At 29.5% G+C, this 13,325-nt stretch overlaps 1 protein-coding gene across 1 annotated transcript; it reads right to left on the bottom strand.

Annotated features, from left to right (window-relative positions):
• Nucleotides 1–6,091: 6,091 nt before the first annotated feature.
• On the bottom strand, nt 6,092–7,652 carry LOC108452177 (homeobox-leucine zipper protein HAT22-like). Its single transcript, XM_017749942.2, has 3 exons — nt 6,962–7,652; nt 6,787–6,866; nt 6,092–6,697 (listed from the first exon to the last, which is right to left on the bottom strand). The coding sequence occupies exons 1-3, from the start codon at nt 7,388–7,390 to the stop codon at nt 6,415–6,417; spliced, it is 792 nt and encodes a 263-aa protein (XP_017605431.1). The 5' UTR covers nt 7,391–7,652; the 3' UTR covers nt 6,092–6,414.
• Between the last annotated feature and the right edge of the window lie 5,673 nt (nt 7,653–13,325).

Genomic DNA, 13,325 nt, shown 5'->3' with positions numbered 1-13,325 from the left:
ATCCTAATGTCAATCAAGCTAAGACTCAATCAATATCCTTCTTTTATTTTGGTGCTAATGTATAAGTATATTTGAAATAAAAAAGACCAAATAAAGATTGGAATTCAAGATCCAAAATTTGAAATAATAAGAAGAAAAAAAAGAAAAATTTGGTAATATGCAGAAACGTGATACGGATTAAGATAATATAATGCAATTGAAATTGAAAGGAAGAAAGAAGATTGGAATAAATATCAAAACTATATACATGCTTTGGTTAATTTATTTTTATTGGATTAATATAATTATTTGTGTATGTAATATATCAACCTAAAATGATGTTATGTTTGTGAAAATTATAAAATTAACATTATATATTAGACAAAAATTCATGTATAATTTCAATAGTTATCGAAAAATATTTGAGAAGGAGAAGAATTTGAATTTAGGCTTCGTTTGTTTCACTGAAAACGACTTCCGAAAAATGATTTTTGGAAAATGGTTTACATTTCTGGAAAAGCTAATATTTTCTGATGTTTGGATGAATCCGTGTAAAATATTTTCTATTGTTTGGTAGATTTCTTAAAATATTTTATAAAGTTGTTTTCAATAAAACAAACATACATTTGAGATTTTCTTATTTTTCATTGTTTAATTGAATTTATTTTTATCTATAATTTTATATTTTACATTATTTTTGCATATATTAAAAATATTATGTTAAATTCAAGTCCATTACAATGTCATTTTTAATTACATGACTATCAAGTGAGTATTTTTATTTAAAAGTGTGATATCAACAAAATTGACAAAACAATTTAACGTCAACATTAGACTTGATTTTCAAATTTAAAAAGTAAAGGAACTAAATTCTTGAAAATAAAAATACAAAGACTAAATTGCAAATATGTGAAGTGTACATAGACTTATGACATATTTTAACTTTTATACTACAAAAATTTATTATTAATATATTTATAATTGTAATAAATATTTATTATTAAAATATTACTATTGAATATTTTCAATAATATGTGAATAATATTTTTAAAATTATTATTTTCAAAATTTATTATTAAAATAAAATTAAAATATTAAATAATTTATTAAATAATAAATTATATTTATTATATTAATAATTTATTATATGACTAAATATAAATAATTAAATATGCATGTTTAATAATATTAAAAATATAAAATTTTAATAATTTTAAATATTTTTAAAATAAAATAAATTTTATTATTAATATAATAATATTAAACTTGATTTAAGTTAATTTTATATAAAATAAAATTATTTATAAAGGAACTCTTTTCCGAAAATGACTTATGCTTTTCAAAAAGTAAGTTATCTTAGAGGAAAAATGACTTATTTTATTGACCTGTAAGTCACTCTTCGTTGACCAAGTTATTTTCGTGAAACAAACATACAAAAATACAGAAAATATTTTCTATAAAACTTTTGCATGTAAACGAATAGACCCTTAATTTATGTAAAACTAAGTTGACACAAACAAGAGGAAAATAAAATTAAAAAGGTTAAAAAACAAAAATAAAAATCAAATAAAAAATAAGGATAAAAATCATTATCATACCCAAAATCAAAAACATTATCATCTTCAAAAGGATGCGTATCATCATTATCACTATCATACTCAAAATCAAAAAGATATTTACCATCACTACAAATAATTATGGCCTTTTTATTAGGGCACTCTCCAACTTAATATCCTTTTCCTTCATATTTGAAGCAATGGATATCTCATTCCTTTTACTTGCAATATTCTTACCTCTTTCTTTATATGTCTCTTCAGATTCAAAATCTCTAATTTCTTGTTCTCATTGATTATTCCTAAGTGTTTGAACTCAAATATTTTTTTTTTACTTTTCAATCACTTCACCATCATCATAGCCTTTTACAATATCATTCATATTTTCATATTCATAGAAATGTGTTAGGTTTGTAATATTTGGATTCAACTCGCAATAAAATCGAGCCATGATCATAGTTTCATCCTCTTTCATGATTTTGCATGGATCATAATCATATCTAGCTCCTTATCTTGAATAAGGCATAAAAGCCTTTGATGAAGCTCTTGATAATAGTAGGAAGGATCAAAGCACTTCCTCATAAATCTTTTCATCTTGTCCCATGTATTTAATTGAGCATTCTTTATTTTAACTAGTGATTTAACCATATCAACGCATAATCAGTAAATTCAATCGTGGTAAATCAAAGTATTCCTCAGGATCATTCTTGTCTAGGAAAGAAGGGATCTTGTAACACTCCTATACCCGACCCGATCGCCGAGTCAAGGCATCAGGATGTCATATTCGTTGCCGAAGCAATTACTGAAAATTTCCAGATCAATTTATCTTATTATTTAATTAATGTAGATCATTAACTAATTTTAATAATAACCGAATTTACGATAAAACTAATTATGACTTAAAGGAGCTTATTAAAACATCCATAATTGATCAAAGGCCAAATTGTAAAGTTCATAAAGATTTTTGAACAGTCGTCACAACGTTGGGGTTTCCACGTCGTAACATGGCGAACTTGTCATCGTGACATCATCTCCATTTACTACAAGTTTCATGCTTTATTTTTATTTATTTATTTTATATATATCATTACCTGAATCGTATTCAGATGTCATAACCACTACTTCATTTTACATATCGTCCATTTATATCTATTTCTAATCTCAAGTCCTCATACAAACATGATATTCAATTAAATATAACAAAGTTTATAAAATTAACACAAATATTAAAATTTTACAAAGAAAACTATTGAAGGACTTGCACTTGCAAAATTAGTTTACCTACTTTATGTATATTTCATATTTATTTCTAAATTGTGCCAATCAATTTAATTCTTCATAAAATTTTAACAAAGAATTCACATCAGTTAACAAGTATTCACTTATTATGTTATCAATTAGTTTAAACCTACAACCATTTCAAAACATTTCAAATTCATCTGCTATATATATATTCATATATTTTTTCCTCCTCCTTCTCCTCTTCTCCATTCCACATCCTTTATATATATATATATTTGATAGAATCTTTAACTTTTAGTATATAACATGCTTATATGTAACATTATCTATAATTCCACTATTTACTTATGTGTTCATATCAAAGTTGTCCACTTGAGTCATAGTCACTAAATTATTTATATCTTGAGCTAAAAAACTCGAAATTAAGATCCGCTTAATGATTTTGAAACTAGACTAAAGTATTTTTTTACCATAAAAATTTCAAAGTTTATTACCTAGCCAATAAGTACAATAAATTCTTCAAATTTGTCCCTATTCTGCTGTTTGACAGTTTCGACCTTTTTTTACTAAAAATTAATTATCTCTTTGTATAGGGTTTTGATGATATTTTCGTTTGCTTCTCTTGAAAATAAACTCATCAAGAATTTAAATATATAAATTTAAAACCCTAATTATTTTTTTAAATTTTTTTATGATTTTCCAAAGTCAGAACAGGGGAACCTGAAATCAATCTGATATTGTCTCACAAAAATTCATATATCTCATAATGTGAAATTTTGTTTCTTATATTGTTTCTTCTGTGTAAAAATAGACTCAATATACTTTAATTTCGTACTTTAATTAACCTATAATTCAATTTCCAAAATTATTGGTGAATTTTCAAAGTCAGACTATTGCTGCTGTCCAAAACTATTTTAGTGCAAAATGTTGATAACCAAGCTTATAACATCCTCCTTTCCTTTCTCTACAGTATTTCCCAACACTTCCTCTTATTTTCCTTCACTAGCATATCAAGAACATAAAAATATATTGAAATCTTGATGTTCTTACACTGTCATATTGATTTCAGTCTTTAACTTACTTTTCTCTCTCCTCCAACTTCCATTTTCTTGAATCCAAGGTGTTTTTCTTGTTCTCCATAGTCTCCTTATCACTTTTCTCTCTTGGTGATTATGAAAATTTCTTGAAATTCTTGGTGAAAATGGTGGATTTTTAGTAGAAGGATCAAATTATAAAGACAACAAAACTTTCTTCTTCTCCCCCCCCTCAACTCATGTTGGAAAGATGGGAGGATACTCTCTCTTTTTTCTTTTTTTTTCATCTTCCTCTCCTTTTATACTAGCTATTTATAATAAAATATTAGTAAAATATCTCATTAAAATAATAATAAAATATTATTTATCAAATTAAATAATTATAAAATATCATCAAAATATCTCCAACATCATTATTGCCTTCTAGAGTTCTCTCTCTTTCTAATTGACCATTTTGGCCTTTATGATAGTTTAAAATTTTATCCTTGAATTATCACTTAATTTGATAAAATTGTAATTTAGTCCCTTATAATTCTTCACCTATTCAATTTGGTTCCTGCATGCCAATTCCATATCATAGTAAATTGGATTATTTTCACTTTTGGTTCTTCAACTTTCTTATTTTTACCTTTAATCCCTAAATTTTGAATATTTACACTTGAACAAAATGTTTTCACATATTTACAATTTAGTTCTTACTTTAAATCAATATACTAAAACCTACTTCTTAATTATTATTATTATTTTTAATACTCTTCAATATTATCTTTATATTATTTTCTCATTTTATTGAGAAATCAATTATACATCATGTCATACTTCTTGATTTAACTCTCTTTTAATATCTTGCAACTTTCATTTTCTTTGATCTTATACCTTATTTCACTAGAATTTTATCTCATATTATTTACGACCAAGGGAGTTTTGAGGATGTTACAAATCCTAATTTTTATACGGTCCCAAAATCTTCGACTCTACATTCTTGCTTCACGATGTTTTGAATTGGAATAACTAGTCAAAGTTTCAGTTAACTACCTAATATCAAAAAGATTAAATAGGAACTATGAAAATTAAATAATAAAAAAAAAACAGAAAAATCATCTTATTACCCCACTAATCAAGGCTCTCAAGCAAACTAAATTATTAAGAAGAATTGATGATGCGAAATATAGGGCGGGCCAACCTTGATAATTATAGACCAAGCTTTTACCTAATTCTAAGTAAATTAAACTACTTAATGCACCAATTAGAATTCAACACAAGAAGTTATAATTAAGTAATTTTATTTCCAAAACATCTCAAATAATTTAAATATAAAATAATAGTTAGCTGACTAAACTAAACCTTTAGAATCCTAATTGAAGTCGTATAAACCTCTCATCGACAACGATACAGCGAAAGATGATGTAATAAAGAAAGTAAATATTTTGTTGATACGATCCTGGACCAAATATTAAGGCCTCCATAAAACTGGGTTCGTCAGCCAATTTAGCCCACTTGAGCTTGTTCATCTCCCTCCATATCTACAAATTATTTTTGAAAGCTCCATAAATATAACTCTCGTCTTATGAAATTATTTTGGAGTTCATACCGATTTGAATATCAAAATCCCCAACATGTTGCACTAAGTTCAAGAATGGGGATAGGCTTAAATTGAAAAAGGCAATAATGAAAATTTGTCACCAACAATTCGAAGGCAAGCAAAGAAGCCAAAGTCAAATTTAATTTGTAATCAATTGTGAAACACATGATAAGTATCGCTTCACTAATCATCCCCATGCGTATATTAATTATTTTAGTTTAAACGTTGCTTTCTTTCTCTCTCCTTTCTCCTATTTGTACATCATTTAATTTTTCATAACTTTTACAAACATCATCATCTTATCTTCTAATTTCTTCCATTTTTTTTCTCTGAACTTCTTGATCATCCACATGCGGAATGTATGTATGTATATGTATGTACATGCGAATGATTAGCCTAATCTGTATTCAAGTCTTGTTCAAATTAATTACTTTGTAAGCTAATCTATGAACGAAGCTCCTTTTTCTTTTTCTTTTGTGACCGAGGTAATCCAACTGTAATCACATTTATTACAAACAAAAAGAGAAAAAAAAAAAAAAAGATTCCAGATCCAAATTCCCTTTATCTAAACCAATCAAAAGAAGGGTTTATGAGCAAATTGCTCGTCCTTGCATTTCTTCTATGTTTCTCTTTCTTGGTCATTAAGCAACCAAAGGCAATTGAGTTTCTTCCTTGCAAAAAGCTATAGAAAATTGTAACGCTTATACCCCAATGAGGGAGCAAAACTGAGAAGATCATTATATTGCTTGTGTTTGCAGATTTAAGAAAATATCAACTAATACGAACGTCCCACCGCGACTACATTTAAAAGGAAATAAATTTTCCATTTCTCTATATATGCGTAGTACAATCTATACCCTAACTTCAATGAATCATAGTCACTTAAGATGGTAACTAGTCAAAAACTTTCTCAGTTTTTGCTAAGTATGTACAAAATATTCAAGTTATAAAAGAAATATATAGATACAAAGTCTAGTAAGGTTTTAATTACTTCGTACAGATCATTATGGTCTCAACAAGTTGTCTAGCAGGCTGCAGATGGGTGAGTGAAGGAACTGAAGAAGTGAGATTTCTGCCCCATCGTAAAAGGGCTCGACGTCGAAGGGGCTTCACCCCCATTGTCGACCCTTTCACAAGAAGGGCACAAGGTGAGGGTGGCTGCCGGCAGATGCATATAATACGATGCTGTTAGTTTCAATGATTTAAGCTCTTGCAGTTCCTTGTGAAGCCTCTTGTTCTCTTCTTTTAGTGTTTCACAGCATTTCTTTAATAACTCACGATCCACTTCAGTCTGTTTCAGCTTTGTCCTATATACAATAAGGCAAAAAGGTTTTACCAAAAAGAAAATTATGATAAGATCTAATGTATATTAATTATATATGCTAAGTAAAGAAACCTGGCTCTTCTATTCTGGAACCATACTTCCACTTGGCGTGGCCTTAGATTCAGCTGTTCGGCTAAAGCTTGCTTTTGTTTCTGTTTAACATAAGAAAGTATATTGGTATCGAATAAGACAACACAAGTCATATATGCAAATATATAAGTTTTATAACGAGTAAGCAGTGGTTTACTGGGTTTAGAGTGCTGTGTTCTTTGAAGCTGTCTTCTAAAACGGAGGATTGTTCTTTGGTGAGCTTAAGTTTCTTTCTGGGGCTGCCCTCTTCGTCTTCATCACTGACCCTCGAACAAACCCTCTCCAGCTCCACCTCTTCACCACCGAAATCCCTCTCCCTCTTAACGCTGGAGTTAGAAAACGAAGACACTGCACTGAGACTGAGGGAAGAGGCTTGACGTTGGTGCAAATCAATGGACTCGCCCTGGCCATGCACGTCATGAGATGGGCCTAAGGAAAGAGATGGAAAAAGCTGATCGTGTTTGAGGAACGGTTTCTTCTTCTTTTGTTGGTGATGATCCGATTGGGAAATGTTTTCTTGCTTAACAAGGCAGCCTATGCCTAGACCAAGGCAAAGGCCAGTGTTGCAGATATCGTCGAGTCCCATTGCTTTTTCTTAAAAAAAAAAGAAAAAGAAAAAAAGAAGAAGATTAAAACGTAGCTCAATATTGATAACTAGCAGAGAATCTTGGTGTTAAGGAGGCCAAAAAAAAGGGGGGATTTTTAGAGAGAAATAGAGGGTGTGGTGGAGTGTTAATTGGGACAAATTATTAATGAAAAGGAAAAAGGAAATAATGAAAGGACTAACGAATCCGGTTGCGAAATAATGAAAAATACCCCCCATCTCGGTTTTGTCTTCATAGGTTGACCATTCAGAGCCATGAATACAATGTATAAAGTGCATACAATGGATTGTATACGTGGAATCACATGGAAAGTGGGGATGTACACAACAGCACATAAAAGGAGAATGAAATTCTTCCTTCTTTTCAACTTTTCTTCTGCTTTTTTCACTTCAAACCCACACCTTTACACACTTTAGATTTATTTTTATTAACTTTCTAACTGATTTTTGTATAAATTAAAACATAATAATCCTTGATTATAATAAAAATAAAAAAGTTAGGATTTTTTAAAAATAGATTATACAAGTTAACAGCAAAGGGGCGGTGATTAATTAAAGGGGTGAGATAGCTAAACAATTATTGTCAATTACAAACAATGATGTTGATATTAGTGAGAGATAAATGAGAGCAGACAACATTTCATCATGGGTTGAGTGTATACCTAGTCGCAGACCACCCAAATGTCCCCCACTATTTTATGCCTTTCTTCTTTAACAAGAAAAATACACTCTTGTAAAACTTGCCCTAAATTCCTATAACCTTTCCGGACGACATAAGCAGGCAAGTTGGGATTTGTGTATAAAAAATGAACCAGTTTATGATTTTCTTGTAAAGTGGTCGGACTCCAACAAAGCTTTGCCGACGGGGAAAAACGAATCGAATGTTATAAAGGGGAAATTTAATGTTGTGGGTTTTACTCATTTGAAAGGGAAAATCTTTTACTTATAAGCATATGTTTCTCTACCAATTTAACAATTTCCTATCCTTTGTCAGCACAACAATTGGTTGATTTTGCTTCAGCAAAGGGGATTTTGATATTCAAATTTTGAGTGACCATTAGCCCTTCATTGTCTTTAGGGTTCAAGGTTAAAAAGAACAAGAGTTTTTTAAAAAAAACCTGAGACTTGTTCAGTTTTTAGTTAGTCAAAATGGAATAAATAAATTTCCTTCCAACACTTATTTTATATAAATTTTCGAGAAATGAAGGAATTCAAAATCGATTCTGAAAAAGATAAAACCATCTTTATTTCCAAAACAGATATAATAAGTAACATTTTTTTATCAAAGCGAATTATGAATGCTTACGCAAACACAACTTTAATAAAACAATCTTAAATTACCTAAAATTTTTTAAGAATTCAATACACAATTAATGGAGTATTGACATTTTTAATTGGATTTATCCCTCAAATGTCATCAATCGGGGGAAAACAATTCTGCACCAGTTATAAAAGGCAAAGTCCAGGGCCTCTCTTCATCGAATCATTCAACATTTATATTGTAGATACCAAATGTGAAAGATGATCCACTAGTACCCAATTACAGTTCCTTAGCACCCATTCTTGGGTTTCCAACTAATTCATATATATCATTTATTCTCTAGTTTTATTTTCAAGAGTACACAAGATTATATTGACATTAATATCCTTTTAGATAAAAAGGAGATGCAAGGATTAATATGTTTTTTTGATACCATTCGGTCTTGAATCTTTTCACCAAGTGGTTTAGGCACCAAAAAAAAAAAAAATGGTGGATAGGCACTAAGCTATATAGGGTTTTCCCCAAACCCATTAATATGAATTTTGCCCAACTTCAAATCCTGCCCTTTTGAATTACAATGTTTTAATAAATATATTTAAAAAGAAAAACAAATAAAGGAGATACATGTTTTCAAGATTTGTTAAGCTGTGATTGGGATACCAACTTAAAACATGTGCATTTAGAATGTCATTTTTTTAGCAAAGGCTGCAGAAAGAATGGGCATTAGCATTCATTGTTAGTCTCAACCTCCTGATTTTTCTCTTAATGCACTGCACGAAAAGCTTAACAGTCTATCTACTACTAGACTAATGTAATAGCCTCTATTGCTCTTTTTTAAACAGAAAAAAAATAAAAATAAAGAGGAGATACATAAAATTTAAAGTAAATATATATTTATGAATGAGTTGGTACCATTTATTAATCAAATCTCAACATTTTAGAAAATTACTAAATATTTAATCTTTTATAAAATAATAAATACACATTAGAGTTTTAATATAATTAAAAAGAAAATAAAAATATTATATGAAAATATTTGAAAGGAAGATATTTAATCATTTTAATATATTTATTATATAAATAATTATTTTCACTCAATTTAAATCATATTTGTGGTATATATATATGATAAACAAATAAAGAATCTTATATATAGGTGATGGGAAAAAGGATATAAGCATATGAATGGTGGGGTTAGTCCACCGACGAATCCATATGTGGAATGCATCAATTACTTTGTGGGGTCGGGAGAAAGTTTTTGATTGATGAGACATCTAACCGTCGAATATATTTTATAAAGTGAATAAGGGGAGAGTTATAGAAATAGTTGTAGAGACATGGACCTCATTGGTGTATATGATAATTAGGTCATGAAAAAGCATTTTAGCAAGCATTAAGATAAAAGGTGTTTATCCAAGCCTTCATAACCAAGTTTCTATCTTACTGACTTAGACATCTACGCTCCATATATTCAATCTGATTAAAATAGAGTCTTCGCCTTAATTTAATTTAATTTAATTTAAAATTAATTATAAAAGTATTTGAATAGTAAAATATATAGAATTTTTAACAGATCGAATCAATCTAAAAATAGGATTAAGTACTGTTTTTAAAATATTTCAGAATAATAAATGATTTCATAATTCGATTTGGACTCGTATTTGTCTTAAGTTTTATATGTTTTTTTTGTTTGTTTTTTTGTTGTTTAATAAATTTTTAGTTTTAAAAGTTTTTTGTCTCTTCTTGTAGCACATTTTTTAGTCTTGCTTATGCATGTAACCTTACTTTTACAAGTGATTTTAGAGATGATTTTGTTGTCGTCTTCTCTAGTTTGGTGAATGCTCAATTCTTTTGTCGATTTTTTTGCTCGCCGCTTTGGACCATCCAGGGTTGACTTTATTATCATATTAAGTACTTGCAATCACTCCAGATATATCGTGCTTGAGTTGTGATAAAGTCAATTGTCAATATGTCATGATATTCTGTTGATGCTAAAACTAAAGTCTTTGTTGTGCTGATTGAGTTTGTCTTTCACCATCTACGATTAATGTTTGTTATTTTTTTCCTTAAATTGTATAATTCCATTCGTTAAATAAATTAATAAATTTACATTAAAAAAAAAGTTTAGGATAAAAAAAGTTTTTAGAATCGAATCTTAATATGACTTCGAATGTGAATAGAAATGGATGAAGTATTGACTTTGAAACAGTGGAAGAATATGGTATAAAATTTTATTAACTTTTAAAATTAAACTTGGTACCAGGATTAAAATTAGATTCACTGTCTATTACAAGTGAGCGAATAATTACTTTTGGGGTTAATTGCATCTAATGTTTTTATATTCATATTTTAAATTAATTTTTATATTTAAAATTATTTTAATTGAGTTCTGAAAATATTATCAATTAAATTATTTCATTGGCCTAGTTGTCAATTTAGGTATTGAATCATTTGAATAATTTAATTTGATATGTTAAAAAAGACAATGTCAATAAAATTTAAGATAATTATTTTTTTAGTACGTCAAATCTAAGTTATTCATGCAAATAATTTATAAGTATTTATAATTTTATTTATATATTTTAAATATACTCCATGTTATATGTGAATTAGCATTAAAACTTGAGTTAATAATTAAATTACTAAAAACATAATTAATATGATATTAATACTTTGAAAATTTAAATAATATATAACTTAAGAATATTTGATGTAATTAACCCATATTTTTCCATCAAACATTTTAATCTGAAAGACAAATGGGAAAACGTAGCTTAAAAACAAAGGATCCTCGTGCTTGGTTCACACATGACAGAAAAAATGCAAATAGGATAGTTTTGAAATGGGGAATCCAGGTGGCGAGAGGAGAGGAATGACAAGTAGGACTGGCGGCAAGAAATGATTTGGCAAAGATGGGGATGGAGCATTCGATTCTAAAAGGATATCATGATTTGTGGGAACCAAAAAGGAGTAGCTAAGCTATAGCTGTTAGGTAGGCAAATGATAGAAGGGGGTGGTGGTGTTGGAGATAAGGTTTCAAAAATGTGTTCCGCGCTATCAGGCTTAGCCCACCAGTGATAACCAGGCATTGTGCTCTTTGCTTGGCTTTTCTAATTTCTACTCCCCTCTTTTCTTTTCTTTTCTTTTCTTTTTTCTTTCATCATTCATTCCCATACCATACCAAGCGTCCATATCAAGGAACTCATCACTTTTGTCTGCTTTTCCACTACAACTTGCTCTTTATTGATTGCAATCTACGTTATCACTACCTACACTGCACTTTAACCATTATTATTATTGGGATTATCTACATGGACCTCTCTATAAATTCTACAAAATTTAGGGAAAAAATTTTGGTCTAATTATAAGGAGTCCCTAAATTTTAATCAAAAGTTAACAAAAAAATGTAATGTGTTAACCACTCATGTATCATGTCAACAATTAGTTAAAAGAAAACATAAATTTTAATAGTAATAATTAATTTACACAATTATCTTATTTAGAGTGATTAAATTAAGAATTTTTTTGGAGTGATCAAAATAAAACAAACCCTATCTTAAAGTGATCATAGATGTAATTTACCCTTTTATTATTATTGGCATCTAAGCTTTTTCATTTATATTAGAAAAAGTCCTCAACATTGATCGTTGAAAGCATGAAACCCGTGGAACAGATTCTTTTTATGTTAAACATTTGCCCACCCATTAGTGACAATAAAGAAACATATGGTTTCTGGTGTTGAGATGAGCAAGAAACTTAAGCATGTTAGTATATATTTTTTGAGGGGTAACGTGGCCTGTGATGTCATAAGAGTTCGATGAGAGGTATTCTGGAACAACGGGACAAAGAGAAGCCTACTCAGTGCAACATAAGCATATATATAATCCTTATGGACTTCCATTAGATGAGAGCATGATCAAGGCACCGACTTTCCTAAAAGCAAATGGTTTGCCTACCCCAATTCCCTTGTCTTGGATCTCTTGGTTCCTCTTTCTCCTTTTCTATATTTGTGGCATTTGATTTTCAAGTTTGGCCAACAACATGCTTGTGTTTCAAATGGGAGGTGATAATCACCTCATCACAGCCTCTGCTCCTGAAGGGCGTACCATTGGGACCTTGTCATGGAGTATTGGGTTATTATTACACAAGAAAGGAGCTTTAGGCTACTTTTTAGAGCTATATTTGAACTATCGGAAAAGGAGTATTCAAACATGTTATCGAGTCCAAAAGGCAGAGTAAAAAAGATGAAGGCAAGGAAGCAATCAGGTTCAAAGGGAGTAAAATTATTGGATGGTGGCCCCAATAGATTGGAGAAAGAACATTGTGTTCCATATGGGGTTGTCCGGCGCAAGAAGGAAATATTCTGCCCTTGCTTCGTCCTGTGTTTTATGCATTAAATTATGGTGAAGGAAGTACCGAGACATAATTTGATTGACACGAGCTCTGAAACAGGGAGCCGTTTTGTCGGTGCTCGCAAAGCAAGAAAAGCTTTGAAGGCCTGAAAACGAAGCCCATTATATGCTAGTGAAGAAAAAGAGCAAGCCCAAGTCTATAAACAGCCTTGACATGGAGCTATTCTGATTATTGCTTTTATATCGGTGTGGTTTACAATTGTTCTAGGCTTGTTTTTTCTTTGACTTTTGTAAATCATTATGA

Source organism: Gossypium arboreum, chromosome 5 (genome assembly GCF_025698485.1).
Source record: "Gossypium arboreum isolate Shixiya-1 chromosome 5, ASM2569848v2, whole genome shotgun sequence".
Classification (NCBI taxonomy): Eukaryota; Viridiplantae; Streptophyta; class Magnoliopsida; order Malvales; family Malvaceae; genus Gossypium; species Gossypium arboreum.
Note: the sequence above shows the minus strand (reverse complement) of the source record. Positions and strands in the feature narration are given on the sequence as shown.

What these genes read in the sequence shown, in the direction of transcription:
- LOC108452177 (XM_017749942.2), bottom strand. Translation starts at nt 7,390, where the DNA reads ATGGGACTCGACGATATCTGCAACACTGGCCTTTGCCTTGGTCTAGGC. An exon ending in AACACAGCACTCTAAACCCA is followed by an intron (nt 6,867 to 6,961) that starts GTAAACCACTGC and finishes TATGTTAAACAG; the next exon opens with AAACAAAAGCAAGCTTTAGC. An exon ending in TTCCAGAATAGAAGAGCCAG is followed by an intron (nt 6,698 to 6,786) that starts GTTTCTTTACTT and finishes TATTGTATATAG; the next exon opens with GACAAAGCTGAAACAGACTG.